At 42.4% G+C, this 27,077-nt stretch overlaps 2 protein-coding genes across 2 annotated transcripts in view; one reads left to right on the top strand and one right to left on the bottom strand.

Moving 5' to 3' along the window:
- The window catches only part of usp45 (ubiquitin specific peptidase 45), a 40,606-nt gene extending 18,518 nt beyond the window's left edge, over window positions 1–22,088 (bottom strand). Inside the window, exons 1-8 of the mRNA XM_071902381.2 lie at window positions 21,809–22,088; window positions 21,266–21,374; window positions 20,486–20,655; window positions 19,265–19,365; window positions 18,601–18,701; window positions 6,698–6,849; window positions 5,130–5,225; window positions 4,072–4,202 (exon numbers count right to left, since the gene is read on the bottom strand). Of these exons, the coding sequence (XP_071758482.1) occupies window positions 4,072–4,202; window positions 5,130–5,225; window positions 6,698–6,849; window positions 18,601–18,701; window positions 19,265–19,365; window positions 20,486–20,655; window positions 21,266–21,368 (854 nt within the window). The 5' untranslated portion in view covers window positions 21,369–21,374; window positions 21,809–22,088. The remainder of the gene's footprint in view (window positions 1–4,071; window positions 4,203–5,129; window positions 5,226–6,697; window positions 6,850–18,600; window positions 18,702–19,264; window positions 19,366–20,485; window positions 20,656–21,265; window positions 21,375–21,808) is intronic.
- An 840-nt stretch (window positions 22,089–22,928) lies between these two features.
- On the top strand, window positions 22,929–25,914 carry tstd3 (thiosulfate sulfurtransferase like domain containing 3). Its single transcript, XM_078286972.1, has 4 exons — window positions 22,929–23,436; window positions 23,593–23,769; window positions 24,411–24,570; window positions 25,173–25,914. The coding sequence occupies exons 1-4, from the start codon at window positions 23,292–23,294 to the stop codon at window positions 25,228–25,230; spliced, it is 540 nt and encodes a 179-aa protein (XP_078143098.1). The 5' UTR covers window positions 22,929–23,291; the 3' UTR covers window positions 25,231–25,914.
- The last annotated feature ends 1,163 nt before the right edge of the window (window positions 25,915–27,077 follow it).

The following is a 27,077-nucleotide window of genomic DNA, read 5'->3' as shown; positions in this document are numbered from 1 at the left end:
TGTGTGTGTGTGCATGCATAGGTGTGTGTGTCCCAGATGCCAGAGCAGTAGATGGGATCCATTGTTGTCCCCTGCTATTTCCATCAGGGATGGAAGGCTTATGGGATCAGGGATGGAATTCTTATCAACAACGTTTTAAAGCTGTGGGTATGTGGGCATTTATACACAGCAAATGAATGAAGAAGAGCGTGAGTGTACTTTTCAACTTCTGCAAAACAAGAAAGTGGCCATGTTGGAAATTGAATCTGTCCTAGAAGAAAACAGGTGTACATTAATGCCTCATTGTGGCTTCTTTATCCAGCCTATAATGCCAAGGGTGTCTCCCAATAGATTAATAAGGATAACAGTCGTGATAAATAGCATTTAAATTTGCTTTATAGGTATAATATGCTTTAGATGAACAATTGCTATTTGTAAATTGATAAAAAAAAACACTGTTCCTGACAGACCTCAGACTCCCAAAAAAAAGTAGAAAATAAAAAAGTAGAAAACTCTTTCGGTTTTCTATTTAATGCTATTTTTCCCCTGTGTTGCCACTCCCTAGCCTTGTAGTAAAACATGGTCTGGGTACAAGCTGGGACCCTCCCTGGCACCAGATAGAGTGTGGTGCTGACCATCCAACCCACTAGGCTTGGCGTTGGTCCGAGCCCAGACCAGACCCGTCCAGCTGGCAGGATGAGGAAGGGGCAGGCTGGGGGTACTCAGCTGGTTGAGGTTGAATGCATGTGTATCTTCACACATGTGCAAGCGGGCACACACACACACACACACACACACACACACACACACACACACACACACAGAGTTCAATAGGCCTCCAATGTTGCAAATAAACACTCAAACTGAGCCTCGTCTGAGCCAGTGAGCCATATTAACCTGCCTGTCAACACAAACATAATGGGAAAGACAGTGAAAGAGAAAAGGAAAAGTGCTCTCGATAGATAGAGGCTGCGGCTCTCTCCCCCCACAGGTCAGGGACAGATCCAACCCTCTTGGAGCGACAAGAGCCAGCAGTGACAAGTGAGCGCGACAAGGTATATACACAGAGTGTAGCCATTGTGAAGGTCACTATAATGGAGAAAAATTTCCCAGTTAACGAGAGCAACTCTTGACCCTGTTCTTTCAGCTCATAGCTATAGACCAGAATGTGGGGAACTGCTGTATGTAGGAGTTTAATTAAGAGGGATGTGAGAGCTTGCGCTATAGAAAAAAGTAACAGCAATGATGTACAGTACATAGATGTTAGAAGAAACAGCCTATAAGTGACGAGAGCTTGAAAGCACAATTCATTTCCGGTCCATCCATCCCAGACACAAACTTAAATGATCATGTCTGCTCTCATGATAAAGCTCCTGAACCAACTATGCACAATCTCATATTTTGGTAATCCTTCCCAAATTGTTAAAACAAGATGAAAGCTATTGGTGGCACCTTTCCAATCCTTGTCAAGGAAACCTTGTCTCATATGGCTATTTACATAAAACATTTCAGAGATGAGGAGAGAATCACTGATTTTTCACGCTCCACTTGCTCTTTAAGGAGGACAAAATAGAATTGAGGCTACTAAAATAGAAAAATATTTTAATTTACTTGGAAAAGGCACCACTAGCAAGATTGATGGGTATCTTTTCATTGTAAACCATGTGCTTCAACATATCTGCTACCTCTGGTTAAGAGGCTGGTGGAGAGGGAGCAAGCTGAGCATGATTAGATCACAGTCACAGAGAAATACATGACTGATTGAGTTGTTTTCATTTTAAAAATCCCATACATCCAGTTTCATTTCCTAGCATTGAAGAAAGTGTGTGTGAGTGGATGCTAAGCCTGCATATTTGTGTTTACTCTATGAATGTACAGAACAATTATACACTGGCCTGAGTATTGCTATAATTGACACCACACAATAATCGCATCACTAAGGAGATCGACAGCTGTGCTGGGTGGTGTGAAAACAACTACCTGGACCTAAGCTCCAGCAAAACCAAAGAAATGCTGTTGGATTTCAGGTGTGTCCAGCCCATCGCACCGACTCGGGAGGTAAGAGGCCAGATCATTGAGCACGTTGAGGAACATAAATACCTTGGCACCACCACCGACCACAAGATCACATTCAAGACCAATGGTGAGCTGATACTCTCTAAGTACCAACAATGCCTGTTCTTCCTCAGGAAGATGAGGAAGGTTCAGGTCCAGCCATCAGTCCTCCAGTCGTTCTACAGATGCGTTGTGGTATCCATACTGACCTTCCTAAGGTTCAGCAGCCAGATCATCGGGCGGGAACAAGAGTCACTCAGCAGCATCCATAGGAGACGGACAGTAAAGAAGCCTCACAAATAGCAGCGGACACCAGACACACACACACTCACTACAACCTCACACCACACCTTGACTTACATTCCCCACCACACATGCCCACCCAGACACCAGCACTACTGCACTGTGGCACTATTACTGCCCCTAGGTTTTACTTGTATTTTATTTTCTAGTTTTTTTTAGTAGCAGGATTATGTTTATTTCTGAGCCACAAATCTTTCTAGCGATAGCATTAGCTTGCTAGAATGTAAACAATTTAAAAATGTCATGACAAAGTGCAAATAATATAATTTCAATTGAGAGCTTGTGAAATTGTGATCTGATGTGATTGTGATCAGCCATCTGATATGTGATTATTACAACAGAATAAAATGGAACTAATATTGCAATTTGTTTTCCTGCCGATTTCCTCACATTTTTGTTTTGCGTTATATTGAATTTTGATATATCGTCCCATTGTCTTGTGATTGTCCTATTTGTCCTGTCTGTCCACTGCACAACTATAGTTCCACACAGAAAATAAATTAATATGAATTTAATTGAATTGAGTAAAAAGCTCAATTGTGGTAAATATGTGGCATACTGGTAATGAGTGCTTAGGCTTCAATGAAGTCATGTGTCTATTCAAATGAATGTCAGTGGAATGGAAGAACATAAAATTAGGTCTGTGTGAGTGCATAAAGGTGTGTGTGTGTGTGTGTGTGTGTGTGTGTGTGTGTGTGTGTGTGTGTAATGCTTGCTTGTCTGAATGCACAACAGACTGCATGTGTGCTGCAGGCTGAGGTGGTACCAGGTGAGGTGGCATCATACACACACAGTAACGCACACACACACACACACACACACACACACACACACACACACAAACACAAAGGTCTGTCTGATGAAAGCTAGGTACCAGAATAATCGTCAAAGCCGCACCAGAGACGTACCCAGTCGTCCGATAGTCAAATGCCCTAGCCACCCACCTGCACTACTGAACAGTGCAAGACCCCCCACTCGCACACACACACACACAGAGTGTGGACCCAACCAGCAGTGTACCATGTTCAAACAAGAACCCAACCAACCAAACAATCAAGCTGTTTGTTCATAAGAGAGCCAACCAACTGTTCAGTTCACAAATGTAGGGCTGCACGTCAGTCTGCCACACAGCCAGTTAGACCCCGCTCAGGATCAATTATGACACAGGTGGCACAGCAGTGTGGCAAAAGGCAGAAGAGCAAAAAATAGCTAGCCGCTCCACGGCGTTTGGTAGGGTACAGTGTGGTTATTTGGTTGGTTGTGTGTGTGTTGGCCTTGGAGTGCGTGAAGGGGGTTTGGCTGGGACCAGGTGCTAGCTGGGTCTGGCTGGTTGAAGTGGTCACCACCGTTGTGAGCGGATGAAAGCAGGTGAAAGCTGTGGCCCCTGTGTTGTAAACTGCTGCTGCAGCGATGGAGCGCTGCCAGGCCAACAGTTGTGGTGCAGCTTGATGACTCTGCTGACCCTGGGAGGCAGGGCAGCTTGCCTTCACATGATGATAGGGCTTATGAACAATGCTCAAGCAGAAGTACAACGAGCAATGTTTGGTGTCTCTGTAATTTTGATCATTGATCATCATTTATGCCATATGAGAGAGAGATGCTGGCTATGCCTAGTGGCTCAGAATTAAACTCTAGGTATCTAAGCGATTTCTTTGTCGTGCCTAGTACCTAGTAGTACTAGTACCTCTAGTTTGAGAACTAAGACTGTTATGAAGAGAGAGTGCTGTGTCTTACTTCTGGCAGAGCTGGTTGAAGAGGATCTTGGGATTGACCGGGCCTTTCCCTGGTTCCTTCATGCTGTGGAGGAAGAGGAACATGGCCGAGGTCAGGGGCTCTGGGCTGGGCAGCGTCACTGTCAGTGGACTCTAGAATAGATAGAGACAAACGGAAAGTAACCCACAATTATTTCCAGATTTGATGTTATGGCAAGAATTCCACAGATCAAGCACGATAGGAGTGAAGGATCACCACAATACAACAGGATCCACTTCTAACTAGGGCCACCCACTAAAGTGGTAAATACAACTGCGAAAGTCAAATTTTACATGACACCCAAGTTGCCTAGATGCGACTCACTCTTTGTTTAACATTTAGGTATCACGCATATACAACTTTTCACCAATAAATTTGTTGAAATATTAATTATAAAACTGATTATTCTCTTCATTCTACTGTTGCAGCAGGTTATTTTCAGGTAATTTTGTTTTTGTTCATTGATATTGACCTCCAATTACTTTAAATTTTTTCACTTGTATTCTTTTCTCTCGAGTAAGGCATTATGCCAAATGCACCTTAGCTGTTTGAAAAATAATTCTGAGACAAAACTAACTCTACACAGCATTGTCTTTCTTGAGTAGTAAAAGTTGATGTAGTTTGCATGTAGTCGAAAATGGCACCAGAATCTGTAAAACAGCAATGATACCCAGCCCCAATTCTAACACTATTTATATGACACTATATAATGAATGTTTTGGATATTTCAGATTTTCAAATTTACTTCCTTGCACTACACGGCACAGTTTTATAGTTAGACTGGAAGTTGGCAAAATGGACAGAAATACACTTAGAACATGACCAGTTCAACAGGTGTTCATAGAGAAGTTTGAGATAGTTGTCTGTGTCAGTTGTTGGTGAAAATAGCTTGGGCCATTATTCAAATGCAAATTACTTTGCTTTTGAAATGTATATCCTACTAATCGGTCTGAGTCTCAGGCACCTAAGGGAAAGGTTATGTGGTTGGAAACAGACTATACTCTGTTAGAGATGGGTGAGGTGATGGACAGCATCTGTACCAGGTTGGCCTCGGCAGGGAGGCAGATCCTCAGCTTGTACCCTTTCTCCTTTACTTCCTGGATGAGGTCGATAAGCATGTGTGTCTGGGACAGGTTCTATGGGACAGAATAGAATTATTTTAACTCTGTTTTAATAACATTTCATAGGTCATATCAAATTATTTCACAGTTGTACTAAGTAGCAGTAGATCAATGCATCAATCAGGTATGTCGTTAACAGATCAGGAAATAATTTAAAAGTGGATTACTCTTCATAAAAACACAGGAGCATCAAACCAGTCTTGTGCTGATTTTACATGTTACAAATAAAAGACCGAAAAAAAACCATCTCCTAGACGAAAAAAAAAAAAAAAAAAGGAGAAGAAGAAAAAACAGTAACAACAAAAAAGCAATAATCCTTTGAAGAAATGAAATTGCATTCACGCTTAGCTAGTGGCAATGCAAGGTGGTCAATTAAAAATACACTTAATGTTGTCTCCGTTTTAGGAGGATTTTGGAAACTTGTGTGAGTTCATTATTCTGAAAGAGGCTTTCAAATGAATCTATGATCTGTGAGTTTGAAATGTAGAGGAGAGAAGATTCTTGGTGAGGAGATAGCCTGAAGCAGCCATTGTCCCTTCATGTTAGAGAAGCATCTTTTTCTTCCCTTTCAAGAGATATTTGTTTTGTCACATTCTGGCAATGAAGACAGTTGCTATGGAAAACACACAATGGAGCTGGCATTGTGAGCACAGACACAGCTCATCCTCTGACAATTATGTGTTTTCACCAGAAAGATTGCAATTTTCAAGGAGACAATACAAACAGACAGAGGGAGAGGGAGGGAGAAGCACGTAAAGCGCGCTCACTCGAATTTCAATCAACAAGGAAGGCCCTGAGGGTGATTAACAAAATGGTGGAAAAAAACAGCTTCATTGTTGAAGAGGAATGTCAGTTTGCAGTCACCACGACACGACCAGAGAAAGACTGGGAGGCTCTGTAGCTGGGTTGTATGGTGAACATGCTGTGTACCAACTGAGTGCCACTCGTGTATGGGCAGGTGAAAGTGTCCAAGCCTTTAAGCTAGCCTTGCATTTACTGCTACACTGAATATACTGCAAAACGTCCTAAAAGCCTAAACATATTACCCCTATGCCTGTTTACACTCATATTCATCCTATGACTGATTTGCTATAGCCTAATCTTCTAAGAGGCACCACTTGAATAGCGGTTACACATACTTTGGGCATTCATATTCATAATGTAATGTTAGCATGAAAATCCCATTGACCCATGAGGGTACAATCATAGAATCTATTAGCATAAAGCAATGACTACCAAACAGGTTAATTGCAATCAGAAATCCACTTTACAACAAACTGACCTTGCTTCAGATCTGTAATTAACTACTACTTTTCTGTCATTTCAAATGGTATTAACTGTGACAAACTGGTGTAATATAACTACACTATATTCTATAAAATGAAATAAAAAATGATTTCAGCATCATTGAGTAGCCATGTATTGGGATTTGTCCTTGATATCTATTAAAAATATTTATGTATGAATGGACTCATAGTAATACCAACCTGCATAACAGCGTTAAAGAAGCAGGTGTTACCCAGGTTGTTGATGCCTTTGACAGGAACCAACATGCTGTTGATGACTGGACTCTTCCCTCTGGGCGGGTCAGCATAGTCAAATGGTTCCTCTCGCAGCTTGATGATCTTGGGCGACGTCCCTGGAACACCAAGACTAAATAGGTCAGTGATGCACAGTGGCAGAACAACCGAAGAAACTACCGTATGCATTTGGTAACATGATATGAGAGAAACAGTAGGGATGAGCATGGAAGGTACAGATAGCTGATGGGGCTTAGGTTTGGGAAAACTCTTGGGTGTTGAAGACAGGTTTTCCAATGTCTACAGCTGGATCAGGCCTTCAGGCTGAGGCTGTTGCTGATACCAAGATATGGCAGCTAAGCTTGAGGATGGGGACTGGACCTCAGACGGTGGCTGGGGTGGAAACTCTGATTGGGGTTGGGGGTGAAATCGGGCCTCAGAGAGAAAACTGGGGCTGCCCTGAAATTAGGAGTGCGGCTGGGAGCTGAAAGAAAAATCAGCCTGGCCTTGAAGCCAGACTGGGGCTGGGAGCAGGGTGCTGGGATGGCAGCTGGAAGGAGAGCTGGGTCATCTGGGAAAGCAGATGACAGCTGGAGAAGTTTCCGCTGGTTTGGGAGAGAGGAGTGGGGGGGGAGGTGGGGGGTGGCTCTCCAGAGCCAGCTGTTACTCCTGATCACCAATGAAAACTAACCTAAAACAGAAACTCAGATACAGATGGTCAGAATCTAACACTGAGATACAGATAGTCTGCAGGGGATAGACTAGCCAGCAGCTAACAACAAGGCTAACGCTGGGAATAAATACAAATGACAAGTGTTACTGATACAACTAGCAGTGAGAAGTCCTGGCAAGGCAGATTAAGTAAAAGGAGGTCAAACCCTCACGCACATAGTTTTGGCAGAAATCCATATGAGTGGCTTGTCTACAGGCAAAGGCCTCACCTGGCTTCTCGTTAAAAAGGAGGCTAAGGCCAGAACTTTGAGTAAAATAGCTTTTTGAGGTAAGACATGCCAGGAACTCTAACCCTATGTTCAGACAGAAGGCAAAAAAAAAAATAGAGGTGGCGCTAATGCATTCAAAGTCAATAGAAGGAGGGGAACGGAACGAGATGGAGGCAACTTCGCTCTAGGTGGGGCAAAGTCAACTTCAGTGAGAAATTAGCCTAATGCAGTAAATCAAAAAACAATCAACTCAAAGCAGGACTCTATCCAAGTCACATGACCAAACTGTCTGAACGTACGGTAATGCAAAACTAGCCGGCCACAAGCACTGAATAGTTACCTAGCGCACATTCTGGCTCTAGGTATGCAAGGCTTAGACAGAGCAATTAACAATTAACAATTCTCCCAGCTCATCACTTCTAATTTAATTGTCGTCCGTCCGGTTAGTGAAGGGAAAGACAAGTGGTGTTCCATCAAATTAAGCATTAATGAGCAAAACAAGTGAGAGGACCCAAGGCTGTAGAGACAAGAGTGGAGAGAGACGCAACCCTCCCCCATCCCAGCACACAGCTCAGAATTACACATTTTACATTATGTAGCCCGTCTTTCATGCTCCAAGAGGCTGCAAGCTGCCTAAGTGGCTAACACACACACACACACACATACACACACACATACACACACACACCTACATCCAGCATAGCTGCAGTCCCAATAGCAGATGATGTGGGCTATGTATTGGCTAGGTGGATGTCTTGAAATCTACCCAATTATTACCATTTGATTGATATTACGTGATTGGTAGGAAGTGTTTTATCTGTCTTTTATGAAGGTCACAAAAATGTGTTCGTTAAAATGACATGAGTTCCTCCAGGATTTTCAGTTTCCTCTGTTTATTTGTAATAAATATGGAGGAAATTAGCAGAATTGCAAGCTCTTGCAATATTTGCTGGAAATTTGCTGTTGATTTTGCAAAAAAAAAAAAAAAAAAAAATCTTCCCATTGCAAAATGTCAAATTCCTGCAAGGACTAGTAATATTACTTCCAGGACTTCAGGCTGTAAAGAAACAGACCAACAATTGGTCACACAATATGCTCAATAACCATCATAGCAAGGACTCAGAAGTCAGTTGCAATTCCTTTCTGACAGTTGGCCCTGGCCCTTTACGGCTGCAGCGTGTGAATGAGTTTGGTCCAAGAACACTTCACCCAAATAAACCAGTCAAGAGAGCAGGTTGGCAGTGAGGTCCCTGGCCTAAACCCACTCATGCCCAAACGAAGGAAACTGAACTCAATCACAAACCATCGTAATCATCATGAGAACCTGCACCTTTACTCTCACCACTCTTCCCACACATACATGACCTTGCCTTTGCACATCTGCTTCAATTCACAGAATCACTCCTTAACACATTACTGAAAAAGCTATTCATCCAGCAGCAGGAGTCAGCCCACTCCTGGCCTCTACCCAGCGAGCTTTTCTTCTCCAAGACCAAGGACACTGGCAGGCGTGCCCTAGTCACGGTAGCTGGGATATGAACCCTGGGCTTTTTTACTCGTGGCCCGGCAATTTACATTTAACACTCAATTCAATTCCTCTCCTGCAAAGGCGCCTGGGGGCAACAATTCTGTTAAACGGAATTGAGAAGAAAAATCCACAGTCACTTGAACACACACACACACACACACTCAAAGTTACTTCCAGGTTTGCCAGTGCCACATTATTATATTTTCTCAGCTGCACAAAAATGTCTTACTTCAAATTCACATTGCTTTAACTGATAATTGTGCTCATGGCCCTTTCTCTCCTTTCTTGCCAAGGACATTGTAACCTGCTCTTTTTTAGTGTCTTGGGGCATGTCAAACTGAGAGTGCAAAATGTTAACAATTCATGACAGAAAAAATACAGATCAATAAATAATAGCAACACCATTTACATTCTTTCATTTCCAATTCTTCAGCAAGATGCTCAAACAATGGCAGGAAGTCCCATTTCTTATTGATGAGAACTGTGAATTTTCGGGCTTGTCCTGTGGTTTCTGGGACTAAGAGGTAGGGGACGAGGTTCAGCTTGTCGGGACGACTGGCTGTTGTGGCGCTCCACCCAGTGGTGCCAAAAGCATCTGGCCCTCTGCGCTGGCAACATCTGGGGGCCTGTTTCTATCTCCACTACGCAGCCATAAGGGAGCGCCCATATGTCGACACCCACACAACGCATGGAAAACAAGTGGAGACGGGGGACGGCTGCTGCCCCGTTCCGGAAAAAACAAACTGTGTATTTTTGGATTTGGTGTGAGATTGAGAAGGTGTGAAAAGATGTGTTTAGGCAAGTGTGAATGACTGAGCAAAAGAGAAAGAAATCGAGAGAGAGAGAGAAAGAGTGTGTAAATGAGAGTGTCTACTTGTTCTAGTGTTTGCGGGAGTAGAGACACAACTCGAACAGACTTGGATATGGAGTGTAAGAGCTGCAACTGGCACTCCAGCTAAGAGGGAGCAGAGGAATGGGGAAGCAAACTGGGCGGAATGGGGATGCCTATGGACACGCTCTGCATCTGGGACCGTCACCCAAGGTAAACAATGTTCAGGGAGCCATCTGGTAGGGACTGGGGAGGAGGGGGGGGGGGCAGGGGGGGAGGGGAGGGGGGGTGGTGGGTGGAGGGAAGGGTTACAATGAGCACAAGCATATGGAAAAGCAGATTTTTCCTCTCCCTGCAGCAGTCAGCGAAGGCAAATGTCAGCATGCGCTGCGTCCACGCTTGACTGTGCTGCGCTCGGCACCACCACCTGGCCCTCCTTGCTCAGCCACCGAGTGTGGGCAGCAGTGACACTGTGGAGCCTTTCCCCAGGGCAGAGGAAAGCATCACGATGCTCAGGCTCGCACGCGCACGCGCACGCGCACGCACGCACACGCACACCAACACCTCCTGCACTCCCTGCTCTTTTTCACACAAGAGATACAGGAAGAAAGATGTGATTTATTTACTTTCAGAAAAAACAGTAGATACTCGAGCACTTTCAAAAGAAAAAAAACCCACCAAGCTTAAATGGAATCAGTCAACAGCACAATGTTCTGTCATGCCTTTGGATCGTTTTCAAATTTTTGAGTTGAAGAATTTACCAAGGCCAACACCAGACTGCATGGCAGCTGGGGAGGCAACACAATGAACAACAATTCATTCCTTTCAAGTTCATTTTACAACGATATGTGTTACTCTCTTAAATTTACTAGTGTTCCAGATCAAACACAATGGCATTTCTTTTAATAGTTGAGTGTAACAGTCACATACTGTAAGAATTCAGTTGATATAATCCAGCCAGAAACAAGCTTTATAAAAATATATTTTTAAAAAAACAAAGACCTTTTCAAACGCCGTTTTGATAACCCTCTTAATGTGGTTCACAGTTGGGCTGAGAGACAGTCACATTGTATGGCCAGTGGGCTTCATGCCTCCATGTTCACTTACAGTGCAGCAGTGTGGAGAGCCAAGGCCAGCTCCCTTCATGCAGCAGAGAGCAGGCAGTCAAGAGGAAGGCCAGGCAACACCAAATGTCTTATTAATTCGTTAATTTGTTGTGACTGCAGGGCATGAAAAGCCTGTTTCCTTGCCATCTGAGGCCAAGAGAACCCAGTGCCGTGTTACTTACAGACACATGCGCACGCGCACACACACACATGCATACACAGCTTTTGCTACACACTATCTGGCCTACTTTCATGTGCGGTGGTGGGAATAAAGACAGAATCACCCTTGATTACCTCTGTGAAAGCACCACCAGGGGACAAGCATCTTACTGGCTATTGACTCAGCTAGGCCTAACTGACAGGCGGCTTCCTCACACAACAACAAACTACTGGCTATAGATTCTAGTGATGCGCGGGTCAGGTTTTTTTTCAACCCGCGAGCTGTGACCGCCCGATCCGACACATACAGATATCCGAACCCACCTGACCCACGTAAAACAACGACCCGAACCCGATCCGCAACCCGAAAAAAAAAAAGATTCAGGAGGCCAGGTAATTTTCCAAAGACTCGTGTGACTAAGGTAGCTTAATACTTAAATGCTGCACTGTGCAGTGTGCTCAGAATATAATGTGGCCTATGGATGGTGGGATAAACCAGCTGGAGATTAAAACCAGCTGGAGATTAGAGAAGTTTATTCCATTAATTAAATTTAAAACTTATTGAAATTTAGTCTAGAATTACATTATGTGTGTACTGTGTGTGTAGCCCATTTGACCCGCACCCGCCTGACCCATTCTCAATATCATCCTCAGTCGACCCTAACCCGCCCCGTCCACAGATAAACCTGTGGGACCTGCGGGTTTCGGATTGACCCGTGCATCACTAATAGATTCCAAAAAATCCAGAAATCAAAGTTCCAATCAACTGGTTGATGTGAAATGTTGATCCTAGGATGGAGAGAGGAATGATGAATTTGGGAGCTAGGCTATATTTTAATACAAAAAATCAAGTATTTTCAAGGTCATCCGTTCATTTTCAAAAACTTTTAAGGCCTTCTTTTATTTCTCTCAAATCCGAAAACTTTCAAGGTTTTCCAAGGCCAGTGGGAACCCTGATTTAATATTAGGAGGGACTCATACTGTTCTGATGAATACATTTTTTGAGTATTCTAAGCTCTGCCCCTCTATTACAAATATAAGGGGGTGGACAAAACAATGAAATCTCATAATAAAGGATTTTCATTTCAACATAACTAAATCACAATTTCAAAAGGCAGCTACACAGGGGAGTCATCTTAAAATCACAATGAAACCACATTTTGAGAGCATCTTGCTTCCTTAATGTGATGTATTTCCAGGATCTTGGGGCTCGTAATGTGAAGAGGAATCATTCAAAACTGTAAATCAATGGGATATCAGTTAGGGAGAGAAAGGCAGTTTTATTTGATGGGCGGGGCAGAGGTGCGGGACTGTTCAAAAATCTGTGATGGTTTTATTGATTGGGATTTTTATGTCACCTACTGGCACACGATGAAGTCACCACTAAAGATTTTCTGTTTTCCAGGAAGTAAAAGGACAACCCATTTTTCATTTCAGTATGACTTTAAGTTGAATGCCAAGTAGAGGAACAGTGGTTGCATGTCACAGCTCACCAACAGGACTAGATGGATATTTAACAGCATAGTTGCTAGCCACCACAAAATTACACCCTCAAAAACTAATTAACACCACTGTGACACAGTCTCCAGAAATCTAGCCTATACCTTGTGAGCGTCACAAAGCTGGTAATAACGGCAGGGCTCCATTTGGAAATCACTGCATCCAAGGCCAATGAATAAAGACACATCACCTGGTGTAAGGACCACAAACCCTGGACCCCTGAGTGAAGGGAAAAAAGTAATATGGTCCGACGAGTCGTCTTTCACCCTTTGTCCTTCATCCGGATGGGTTTACGTTTGGAGAAAGCCATACAGCCCATACACACTGTTAATTCATTTTTCAAGAGTGGAAAAATGAAGGAGCGCTACCTGGGTCGTTTATATAGTCTACTTGCAAAACACGCAATTAAGGAGGTCATGGGTGCTTTGATGAAGGCTCTCTGTGAGCTGAAACGCATTGGTCATTTTATTTTTTTATCTTTGCCTAGCCATGCTTCAATAAAGGCTTTTTAACATATTCACCACTTCAGTGTGCATCAGGCATCTCCACAAGGCTGTTTTCTCTACAGCTCAAAGACCAGTGAGCTACTCGTTACAAAGACATACCTTCTTGTTTGATTGATTGGTTCTCTGCAACTTCAAGATTGTTTCCTACACCCAAGGAACATAAGACATAAAAGTGGTATTAGACCTTTGAATTCTATTGGTGCGCTGACACAAGAAAGCCTTGAAGGTCCCAAATAAAAAGGGAAGGCATTGGCAGCAATGAACAGATTTGGGAGATAGGCATCGGTTATAGAATGTTTCTGCCTCCACAAAAACTCAAAAACCTTGTTGGAAAAGGTTTCTATGGCACAAAACGTTTTTCCTTTAACTAGCACAATGCCAGAAATCAAATTATCTAAAAATAGAACTAGAATCCACTCTAATATGTTTATGAACTATGGCAGTATGTCACTAAGATACAGTTGGCATGTATTCCTAGAATCACCGTTCAAAATAGACCTATAGTACAAAACTAGACAATACAGTGGTTTTATAAATGATTATCCACGCTCCAAAATAAAAAAATAAACAATATATCTAGATTGATAAGAATCAATACAAGAGATGAGGGAAAAATGGACAGAACACAGCGAGCAACAAGCTCTGATGCCTATTCAGAACCAACATTTTAATTTGCTCCACAAAGACACCCCAGCTGTGTTACAAGCTGGAGCCGAGCTCCCTGAGGTCAATTCGCTTTTTACTGGGACTCTGGTACTTGAGCTGAAGGCCTTGATGGTGAGAGAGCACAGTTAATAGATTTTCTTTCTTCCCTGAGCTGTTGTTGTACAAAACTATTATAGATTCTGAAAAATTCCTTGCTGGGGCTCTTTTGTGCTTGCGGTCTATAGGAAAAAGAGAGCACAACAACAGCTTCTGCCTAAAACCTGGCCTTCACGCTGAAATGCAATTTCACAAGCCCCTCAACAAACAGCGTCAGTCCATTTTGCTGCAACAATGGCCGCCCGCGTCTTTACCCATTTAGCCAACCGGTGTGGAACAATCGAGAAGCAGGAAAGGTGACAGGTAATTTAAAGAGGCAAAGGGGAAGGATGTAGGAAGTGACTGCCCAGCCCAGCAAATTTTGTCTCCCACCAACAGCCAACCCCAGGTTGGCATCATATCCACTAAATGACTGTTCAAAATGCACACACACAGACACATAAATATGCACACACAACAAAACAGTCTGAGTGAAAGGACTGGTACGCATGAGGCATCTATAAACATCATATCTTGTAAGGAAGAAACACCATCACTGGTATCAACAGTTATGGAAGGGTGGAATCGAACTTGACAGATTAAGCTTACTGGAAATGTGTACATTCGTAAATAAACTGCCATGGATTTATCTGCACTGATTGCTGACCAATTGTGTCAGTCTAGTTTCTTAATATATGTCTTGCACTGTCCATTCTTTGTCGGGCTGGCCAATAATTCAATATTATCGTTCACTGTCTTTCAGTGGAATGATATGAAGCTACTGTGATATCGTGATACACAATTCTGTTGTCTAAATTGATAACAAGCAAGTTTTGTTTGACATCTCACTTAACATTACTATGCAATTCAATGCAATGAACATCAATTTGATTAATGTGATTTTGCATACATAAGCCATATTGTGATAGATTTTATATCGATACAAAAAAAAATCCTTATGATTATCATGATTCAAGAATTCAACCATATCGCCCAACCCTAATCCTTTGTCCTGTTTGTCACTCAAACTGAGTGTGTGTGTATGTGTGTGTGTGTGTGTGTGTGTGTGTGTGTGTGTGTGTGTGCATAGCTGAGTAACATGAACTATGTTGGCTCTCTCAAAACACCACTTGGAAAATAAAAGTGATTCAGATTCAGATTTGTGAGAGATTCTGCTCTCTGGTTCAAAGAATACATTTTGCTGTGTGAAATCAAGCAGGTTCATTATCCAAATTTAAAATCAATTTGTAATGGCCTGCAAATGTAAAATAAAGAGCCTGAAGAATAAGAGTACGTGCCGGAGTTGATCGTTCTTTTAAACAATCTGTACGTGTGTGTGTGTGTGTGTGTGTGTGTGTGTGTCCAGTGAGACTTAGTGCGCTCCAGCTGTTAAGCTCCAGTCCCTCTGACTTGTTGAGGACCCTGGCTCCCACTAGTGCAGCACACAGGCCCAGAGGTGGTGAGACATACAGCGGCTCGACAAAGAGACAGAGAAAGTGAGGGAGAGAAACGGATAGAGATGGAACGACAAAGAGAAAGAGAGCGACGGCGCAGAGGCTGAACCCCGCACAGCTGCTCTCGTTCTTCAGGGAACCCAGCCGGGAAGCATTGCTCAAGCGCCTAATTCCTCTAATGTGTGCAGCCATGCGGCTTGCTAGGAGGAGGAGGAGGGCTGGGGGGGGGGCGGAGGGGGGACTGGACTGTCGATCCCGCAACTCTGCAGCCCTGGCTGAGAGACTGATGGGGAACCAGCCTGACCTATGCTGGGCCTACGCTGGCCACTGGCTACTGGCTACTGGCTACTGGGTATCGGGCAACATGCCAAACCAGGAGGGGTGCAGGGAGGCAGGACCATGTGGGGAGGTGGACTGAAAGAAAGTAGTCAGTCAAACTATTAGCAATGGTTGTTGGTGGCGATTTCAAAACTGGGCATAAGATCTATATCAGTATGAGCACAACCTGCTACAACACAACTCAACTTCTGACATTTGGAAAGGAACACTATTTTGCTGGTAAGTAATGTGTGTGTGGCCTTTATATAGCTTTCCTATGATAGTTACCCTTAGGGCTGAAACGATTCCTCGAGAAACTCGAGTAACTCGATTACTAAAAATCATCGATGCAAATTCTTTGCATCGAAGCTTCGTTTAATCCATATAACTATATACACACTCAGTGTTTCGCACGGATGATTATTACTGTTGCACAACGCGCTGGAGAAAAAATAGCGAGCGGCGAAGAGAAGAGACAGGCCACAGAAAACGACAGAAAGTGTCCAAAGTTTCGGATCCAGTGTTGCCAACTTGGCGACTTTGTCGCTAGACTTAGCGACTTTTCAGACCCCCCTGGCGACTTTATTTCTCAAAAGCGACTAGCGACAAATCTGCCGACTTTTTCTGACCATGGGAAGCAATGTTAATGTGTTGAATCCCAAAGCATTTGGCAATAAATTGGTTCGGCTGATGCCGGTTTTCTCTACTTGCTTGTCTAATCCAGAGAGGTCTGACGGTCACAGCGCTTCCCACACACAGTGTAGCTCCTTCCCTCCACTGAGAGGAGGGACTGTAGGATAGGGTCCACTTGTAATTGCTACCGGCGTACGCCGAAACTGGCCGGGTGGGCGGAGTCAGCACTTAGTATTAAAACGGGATGAGATGAAGGCTAGTAAAGAATGCACGTTAATTATGCCTATATGTAATGGCTAGTTAAGAACGTAAATCAATATGGTGGCTAGTTATGATGTCCCTAAGTTAGCTAAGTTTTGCTCAAGAAAATAACCACAGAAAATAAAATGCTGCAGTCAATTTGTGAAAGCCTGAGCTTCATTCATGTTATTATTATGATAGTCACACACATACACACACACACACACACACACACACACACACACACACACACACACACACACACACACACACACACACCTACTCCCCTCACAGTGATGCATAAAATACCCCAGAAAGCAAAATATCAGGTGGTGTTAGTAGCAATTGGAGCCTAAAATGCACCAGTCCAATACAGCAGGTATATTCAGTTTAGTTTGATTGCAGTGAGTAGGGTCAGCAGGTGTAGGGCAACCCTTCAACATAGTAAATAAATGTACATTAGCCAGTCTTATGAACTTGTATGACATTTAGGCCTAGTAATAAATATCAATAATAATTATTATTTCACCTCGTTTTCAGTAAATCACAGTGTCGTATGGACAGCTTCGTGCGGACAGCTTTTCTCTTTTGTATATTTACTATTGCTCTTTAATAAAGCAAAAGTATTTCTTATCCAATTACTCGATTAATCGATGGAATAATCGGTAGAATACTCGATTACTAAAATAATCGATAGCTGCAGCCCTAGTTACCCTGCATTTCCATTTCATTGTTGCATGAATGGAAAGGCCCACAAAGCCTTAAGCAACTTACATACTAGCCTGCCCACACGTACAGAATATTTCCTAGAAATGTTTTTAAGAGGGCTTCATGTTTTTGAAAAGAAGATACATGACTTTTCTCAATGCCATCAAAAGCAGCTGCATCCATAAAAAGTGCTGTCAGTGCACATAGAGCAGTATTACTCAACGCAGTGCAGTTTTACTCAATGTACATCCAGGCTGTCTCAACACTGAGGATGACAGGTAAAAACCAGGAACCCAGATGGCCATTGCCACCAGGGGGAGTAGGTGTACTGAACTCAACTCCTGCTTTTTAGATGGATCACTGACAGACTATCAGAGTGTATTGATAACTTTGAAACTTTGCAACCAGGTAATGTATTGGGGAGCTATTTAAAATATTGTAAAGTCCACTGTAGCATAGGTAACGTAAAGAGTAGCATAGGTAATGTAAGTGAGTAAAGTGATCATTACACAGTCATGGAACTGGCCTCAGGACAGTCAGTCCTCATATATAATGGTATTACTGTGCTGCTAGCTTTTGGTGAAAGCAGACTGCTAAAGTGTCAACTACTATCTCATTATAGTCCATATAAAGAAATTATCCAACCGCACACTGTGAGGCTTTGCTGACAATATAATCACATCTTTATTTTTCTTATAGCATTTGCAAATATCCTCCTTTTATATGTCTATTTGCAAATGCAATAAGAAAAATAAAGATGTGATTATATTGTCAGCAAAGCCTCACAGTGTGCGGTTGGATAATTTCTTTATATGGACTGTTTTGTATTCCTGCGACTAACCAGCAGCTGATTATAAGTGGCTGTGCACGGGCGTCTTGACTGCTCTTCAGTGATACTATCTCATTATCTCTGGTTACATCTATTCTATTTCAGCTTTGAAAGCAAGTAAAGAAAATGTTTGAGGTTCATCAGAACAGATAATTATGTACCATTAATATTTCTAGTGATCCTAAGTCATTTATATTCATAGCCTGTGATTTTCAACTTTCACTCAAAACAGGGTTGCTGAATTAAATGAATGAATCAAACTCCAACTGAAGTGACTGCAGCATTGCTGAAATTATAGTAAGGCTGTGCGTGTCTGATAAAAGCTTGATTCGCCATCAGTAGGTGGCCAGACCTTGGGTACGCTGCCAAACACGTTACCTGATGTTGCCTTGACAGAGTGCTTTTGTAGAAAGTCCAGGGTCTGGGCCAAAGCTTTCTTGTTACAGTGAGTGGAGAGCTCTTCATTACATTCAAAACACCTGTTAAAATGATAGAGGGACACAGAGAGCAGAATACACAGACACAGAGAGGCTATAAGTTACAGCCGAATTTACCTCAACTAAAGAAACTAATGTTGAAATTAACCATTATTTCAGAACAGTTACTTGGCTTTAATGGCAAACTAAAAAAACAATCAAACATCATCATGGAGTAAACCGATCAAACAATGGCAGGCTATTGGGGAAAGATAGATTATTTACATATCAAAAAAAAGTTTTGCCTAAAACTAGCCTGAAAAACTTCTGGTAGCCAAGATCAGACCAACTTTTTCACAGTACATTCTCACTACAATAATCCCAGTAAAGCATTTCACCTAACAGCACACACATCCAACCTTTAAAATGGTGCCAGACAGAAATCAAGGCTGAAATTAAGACGTTCTGTCCTGTTCCCATGGTTAATTTAGTACCACCACATGGGCACCTTCAGCACCAGCTCTGTCCAATACCTCAATGTGTGATGGTAATCAGTTAACACTAGAAGAGCATTTACAATGTGTGCAGTCTCTGCTTTTTCCTTCCAGATCAAGGTTAATTCTCACCAGGCCTTCCAGGTGCTGAGGCTGATGGTGATGCAGTGAGACTCTGGATGGAGAGTTTGGTGATGCTTGACAGAGTGCTGGATCTCCGACTGGTTGCAGCCCTGAGGGAGCATGAACAAAAGACTTAGCTTGTCAGTAAAAGAAAATGGTTGCTGTAAAAGCTAACTACTTTATATTACAGCAAGCCTTAGGACATTAAATATGAACGGCCTGGGACAATAAAGTAATAATCTGCATTTTCATATAAATAAATGACCATTTTGCGACTCTCTATCACTGACTGATGTAACACAATAGCGACTGAACCTATAGCCAGCTCATGAAAGCTTTTACATTTGCTGTTCTAAACACCCGGCTCCTATGTCTCCAGCAGCAGTGATAGCCACCATGGCTGAACAGACAAAGAAAAGAGCGCCACCTACAGAAACTCAAACTGCATCAACAGAAAATCCAAGGAGAAAGACGTCACAGTACTGGACACACTGTTTGATTGACAGGTGATCTCTGGGAAGTGCAGTGCAGAAACACCACAGCAATGAGCGCTTAGTGCAAAAGATGTTGCCAAAAAACAAAAACATAGAAATCAAGATTTTTGTGCATTATCATACTATAAAGCAAGGAATCTCTGTCTGTGTGTCCTTCGCATATCTCGAGAACCGTTCGTCCGATCTACTTCACACTTGGCGGGTGTATTGCTGGGGACCCAAGGACGTGCGGTGTCAGATTGGACACGCGACACGTTCAATATTAATAAACTTTGAATAAACAAGCGAACAGCGCTCTGTGCAGCAGCGGGGCTCAAAGCAAGCGACTGGAAGCGCAGTGTCAAGTGTGAAGTTGTTTGGATGAGCAGTTCTCGAGAAAGCTGCAAGCAGCAATACCGGAGGCCAAGCAATCGGCCCGTTCCGAACAGGCATGTTTTGAACGGGCACTGCACTAGTCAGTATAAATCCAACTAGACATTAAATACTCAAGTTTTGGATAGGTGTTTCATGTCTAGGTTTCTTTCAACATTGCTGAAGTCAAATTGCATAAAGAAGTCTGCATCTTTGGCTCAAGGAGGTACCGTGTGACATATTCAGTTTCACGAGTCCAACTCCCGTCCTGTGTCACACGCCATACCCCCTCTCTCTCCCATCTGTCCTATCTCTATCCAAGTATCTTATCAAATACAGCATATCTGATATTTAAACATTGCTTTAAATGAAGCACCAAGCTTACCTGGAAACCACACTTGAGGCAGACCAGGATGTCATGGGACCCTACTGGCTCTCCATCTATCATGGCCCGCTCCCTCAGGCACTCGGAGCACACTGACCACAGGCTGGAGCTCACGGACTTCTTCACTGAGCTCAGGTCCACCGCCTTGCTCACATGCTGGCAGGTCAACCCTGATAAACAAAACAAGTACTCCAGTAATGGTTTTTTTATTCTCCCCCTATCAAATGTAATGTTTGGGATTTCCCATGATTCTTTTCTTGGTGGGGAGGAAAGACGATGGAAACAGTATTTTGACAATGTGCACAGAGAATGATATTCTGACATGGAGGCACCTTCTCCAAGAAAATAAATAAATAAATAAAAAAAGGGAAGGCAGATTTTTTTTCAGATATTACACACAAGTTACAGCTTATGGTGTACTAAACTAGTCTATGGGAAAATGTTTACAACCTACAATATACACAAAACGAACACACAAAGCTGGTCGGTGGTCAGTAGTAATGAATGTTGCGTGTCACATGTTGGAAATAGCCAAGAACAATAGATGAATAACATAACCAATGCCATTCGATGTCCCCTTTATGTAAAGCACAATACAATAACATGCATGGTTATCCCTCACCCTGGCAGTGTTAGTGCCATGCTCTGCCCACTGAACTATACAGGACCACACAATTCAATATTGGCCTCAAACCCACAGCCCTGACGTTAACAGCCTTATGATCTAGTCTGCCACCTGAGCTGACAGGCTGTGTTATCTTAACTGTATCAGTATCTTACCACTGACTTCATCCGATGACTCCTCATCTCGAGGTTTCCTCGGCTTATTAGTCCGCTTAGTCATGTCGGCGGTTTTCAATGAGAAGGGGTCCTTCAGCCGCATCTGGAGCTGAGGATGGGAAGATGGAGAATGGAGATTTTACTATGAACACAGCACCTTCAATCATCACCTCCAAGCAACCACGCTTTAACAAAGATGCTTCAATAGGAAAGTATGCAGTAGTTTCTGTCTCACGCCTTCTCGCATACTCCCAGATCTTCATTTTACTCATTGTAGTAGGCAGAGCAAGAAGGTAGACATTCATTTGAAAAAGGAAATGCAATATCGCTGACGGTATATAACCAGGTAAACAGGTGTTACAGTATAGGAAGGGATAGCTAGCTAGGTTAGTTGGCAGAAACACGGAGGAGAGGCCTCATCCAAAATAGGTGAGCAACAAAGGCCTTGACAGCTTTATCAACACAACAACTTAAAAGGCGAATGATTTGATTTATTATTGTCAAATGTGGTTAGGTTAGGCACAAATTACGTAATGAACTCACCTCTTTAATTTAGCTCCTGTGTTGATTGTGTTAGCCAACGTGAGCCAACAGTAACGTTAGCTGTCAACACTTCCTAGCTAGCAGCAGGCTAGCTAAATTAGCTTGCCAGAGTGAATCAAACTCAAATAAATAGGTGCGTTTACCACAGCAAACTGCAGAAATACTAAGACATTTCAATCCGAAGTATACGGTACTGACAGCGATAGGGCAGTTCTCTCAATTACACTTTCAATTTAGATGTTGACTTTCTGAAACTGTCAGGGACATTTCGATACTATCAACCACCAACAGTCAACATGTGACGCACTACGGTGGCTCAGTGTGGTCTAATGCTGCATTCGCCTCCTATGGAAAAAACCGTGGAGATGTTAAAACCTCCTCCACATTCAGGCTCGTTTAAAAACATCAAGACGCCATGATTAGACTTTGATTGCTCCTGATTGTTTTTCACACTTAAGACATATGCATTTATTGAGTGATATGTTTGCAGATATTACAGTATTTTAACAAAAGTTTCAAGAAGTTGTGTCCTGTCATGGCAGTAATGGTCCATTTTGACCAATCCAGTGATAGATGTCATTCCATGCTTCCCATTTTTCTATATAAGTGTCCGTGCAATGCATGCTGATAGCGGTGCAGCGACTTTTGAGAGGTGGCATGTCATATTGGCCGCTCCACAGTTGCATGTGGTAGACTTGACCTGACTAATATGCAAACATTGTTCATTCCATTGGGTTGTTGCCTTTTTTTATGAGAATAATTTGTGTTAATGTTTCAGGGAAGGAGAGCACTTGTTAATCTATCGGGACACCGCCTACTTTATTTCAGTGGCACGTCCATCAAGCATGCAAATTGGGGAGCAAACGTGTCAGGAGTTTTGATCACAAATTGACTTAGGCTATGTGATCATTGGTTGTTTTGTTCGTTTTATGTGAAATAAATGTACCATCAACTACACTTGACTACAGATATTTTTTGTTGGTGACATCAGAAGTTAGGAAATCAGTGAACTCCAAGTCCAAGGTCCAAGCTGAGGTGGACAATATGTTCAAGTAGGAATCTCATGTAGGGGTTCGTATTTCCGTCTTTACCATGGCACTTGAATGCAGCATATAGCAACATTGCGTTAGCCTACTTGAGTAGAGATGTAGACGGTTAGTATAACTGCATAGTTCAGTAGTGGTTTACAAGAAAAACCTACATATTCACACAGCAGGAGACGCATATCGTTATGTTCTTCAACTGTGATCACGTTGGACTAAGAACTCTGTCATATAGGCTACTAAATGCGTTTGTATGACCATCACACAGTAGTCATTTTGTCCTTTATGTGACCCGTACTTCCGCGCACGCGCAGGTCACACTAGCAGTGTGAGCGTGAGCATTTGAGTGCGACGGTAGCAGTTGTCGCACACGGAACCGCTGCCTAGATTTGGGGGGTTTATGGTGAATTATAGTGGTAATACAGAGAGTACCTAATGCCATGGCTCTCAGACGGTGTTGGAGGCTCGCTGGCTCGGTCCCACGGCTGTTACTGAACAGCAACGTCCTTCCCTTCGCTTCTGCCCCGGGAGGACGAAGCTCTCTGTCCAGCCTGGTCAACACTCACTCCGGTTGTAACGTTACATGTGAGTTGTGAAGGGTAGAGGTGATGTAATTTATTAGCAGTGCGCTGTCTGCTACTTATTTCTGTCTCATTTGAGAACCAAAAATACTAGTGTGGTCCCCCAACACTGACTTTCACACTTCTCACATTACTCTCACATTGTCTGTTTACCATCCAGATGCGCTAACTACAGAAGTGTCGCTGCGTAGGTTCAGCTCATCGCCACTGAGTACAGATGTGAGCTATGAGCAGCTGAAGCAGCTGCTGGCCGGTCGGAAGGCTGTACTTATAGATGTCAGAGAGCCGTGGGAGCTCAGAGAGTACGGCTTCATCCCCGGGTCAATTAACGTCCCCCGTGAGTGTGGTTGTTCTCTCTTGCTTGTTTTATACAGCAAAGACCAAATAGAGTTGGGTTGGATGTGACTTTTTTCCATTTGTGTGACGCACATAGTATGCAGTCCATGGCTGAGACACTTATGAATGGTGTCTGCAGGCCCTGAAAACTTCTTAAACCATATTATATAAACTCAAGGTCTTTTAAAATGTCTTGAATACAATTTTAAGCCTCAAATTCACTTTTAGAGGTCAAAAAAATGTTGTAGTTGTTGTTTTGTTTTGTTTTTTTGTTTTGGCTGAGAAATAAGCCCAGCCACGCAGACCTTTATTCTGATAAGTCTAAAGTTGTTTTCATTTTCACATTTATTTCAACTGCAAAATCGGTCTTATATTTCATTCAAAGTGACATTAAAATGTCTTTAAGGGTCTTGAAGTTAACTTGATGAGACTTGCAGACATCCTGGCAGGTCAGGCTTACCTTGGACTCGTAATATTCATCCTGATAAAGCTAGCTAGGCCTAATGCTTTGGCGTTACATAGTTCCCAGAAACCTCCAGCCTTTACATACAAAGCTAGGTTTACCTGATAGATTTACTACACATTTACTACTGCTCATGACTGACCAGGCCTCTTAATATCGGTGCTCCATTGACTTTACAGTGGCACAGGTGAACGCTGCGCTCCAGCTAGACCCAGAAGATTTCAAGGAGAAGTACGGGGGAGAAATGCCCCAGCAGATGGATAACATTGTCTTCAGCTGCCTGGCAGGGATTAGGAGCAAGACGGCACTCGACGCAGCCGCCTCGCTGGGATACAAAGAGTGAGGACTGACTACATGTCTCTTTGACCGCTGTCTGTCATAATCATTCCTTCTCACACCACCACTATTATAACTCCACAAATGGTTCAGCCATCTTTAGCCTAACATTATTGGAACACCTGTTTGGATTAGATAGTCTGAAGTAAGATGTCATGGGGTTAACAACAAGGTACTATACAGCTGACCCTTTGTTTAGAGTCTTGACAAAGATTGGAGTGTCCCTCGTTTAGAAATGCATGTTTTTATGGCTGAATTTGGTTAACTGAATGTTGTGCATGACTTTTATATTTCATCACAAGATGGTGTTAAGATTAACTTACTTCAGGTTATTGACCCTTAGTTGCATAATATTGCCTACCCAACATGCCATGCACATTGGAGAGCTGCCACAAAACACATTCACAGTATCTGATTGAAAATTAGCTAGACGGTTACTTAGGTTAGGAGGTTAGCAATGCAAATGATAAATACAGTGCATTACTTACTATGTGGGTTTTTTTCCCACCAACTCAAACATACCATTACTACAGAACTCAAACGAAAGATTTACCTCTGTTCATGCAATGGTTCATTCACAGTCTTTGTTTCTTTCCACATTTCAGTGTTCAGCATTACCCTGGTGGATGGAAAGACTGGGTGAAAAATGAACAGCAGAGCTGATCCAGGGATAACGGAACAGCAAAGCCATTATTAAAGCTCAATGCTGAAGACTTCACACCGGATCAGTCTGTAATGTGCTAGTGCTACTATATCACAAGTTGTAACCTGTCACAAGGGGTCTTTTAGATAGTTCATACACTTTTATATTCTGGTTTTATGATTCATTAACTTAAGTTGGTTTCCTAATCTGTGAATCCCAAAGACATTTCAGACAGAGGGCTTAGCACACTCCAACAGTCACTTTTACAAGCTTCAGAACGACTGCTTTACTATTTATTTTCAGTTATTTGTAAATTTGTCACATAAATGAACCATTAATGGACCCTTTACAAACTCTGAATAGATGATATACTAACTAAAAATAAGCATATAACCACTTTTCTAATTCTAACCCTTGCTACATGTATTGTTATAGTGCACAGTTCTGAGAGACAATGTACATAAAATGCGAACATTTCCTTTTAATTTTCAGTATCTTATTCCCATTTTTTCCTTTCCAGACAATCTATGCAAAGGACTACTTAACTGTGTGTGATTCTGAGTTGATCTGAAGTCTTCCAATGCAAACCATAAAGACTACAACATTTCAGGTTGAAATATTGTAAATATTAAACAGCTTATTGCTCATAGATGCAACAGTGAGCATATTTGTTGCCAACATAATCCAATAAAGAAAAAAAAACATTTTGATTAAGAGTGACTTTTATTTTGTGGAATTTTTCTTTTATTTTGACGGAAATGTTGGGTGGATCTGAAAACCCACAGACAACAAGCAGACATTTTTGGGGGTTTGTGTTTGTAGTGACAAAAGTTTGCGACATTAACAGGCATTTGGCAGCTTTGCTTACTTGTCTGACAAAAACTGGGACTAGGATGATCTACGGTATTGAACAGCCGGGTCTAATATCCACTGCATCTCAGTATGAATTTGCCACCGACCCTCCAGGGAACATTAACAGGCTCTTATGTCATCTATGATAATGAATGTGACGTCTGTTTCCAAATGAACAGTCTTCCCTTTGTGATTATGGTAGAATATCTACCATGGACCACGGCCTTGGACCTTGTTCCCTATAACATCCCATTTTACAGCTTAAGGTGAAAATCCACCAAACACAATTCACTAATGTTATTCTCATGGTCTTGTCCAGGTTAGTCAAGCTTTATGTAAATGGCCCAAGTCCCTCCCTAAGTTAGAAGCAACTTTCGGATACTACTCCATTGTCAGTGAATACAAAAAATAACTTAAACTGCTACGATTTCTATTAATATAAAAAAAAGCATCCTCCAAGTACACAAGGAAAGCCTCCAATATATTTTAATGTAGCAGCTGTTCTTTTATGAAATTACATTTTTGAATGTTAGGTCTGTTGTATTTTGGGAAACAATTCTTCACATTATTAAATATTGATTTAACTGTCAAAGATCATAGGAATGACAGTTTATCCTGTAAGTGTAATAACTCAGTCAGAAAGTCTGAAACCCTATTAATAGGCTTGATACAACTGTTAAAAGAGTAGAGATGTAATGAATGACTCTGGAAGGAACAATGTGTGTGACCTCTGTCTCTTGAGTTCTCCATCCAGGGTCACTGTGTTGAATTGAACTGTAAAACAAAGCAACTTGATGCTTTTGAATTTAGGACTGTACAAATACCGCAATAGCGAGTGCCACAGTGATGAGTGATGTTATTTGGCTGCTTGCTGAAAGGAGCTGGTCAGTGGAGATAGACTCTGTTCACATCACTGAAACATTCAGCCTCCTCCCACAGGAGTCCCACACTGCTGCAAGGTCTGAGGTCAGTGGAAACAAATGAGACATTCACTTAATCCATCAAGATGCAGATC

This window comes from Centroberyx gerrardi, chromosome 12 (genome assembly GCF_048128805.1).
Source record: "Centroberyx gerrardi isolate f3 chromosome 12, fCenGer3.hap1.cur.20231027, whole genome shotgun sequence".
Classification (NCBI taxonomy): domain Eukaryota; kingdom Metazoa; phylum Chordata; class Actinopteri; order Beryciformes; family Berycidae; genus Centroberyx; species Centroberyx gerrardi.
This window is presented reverse-complemented; position numbering and strand designations above follow the sequence as displayed.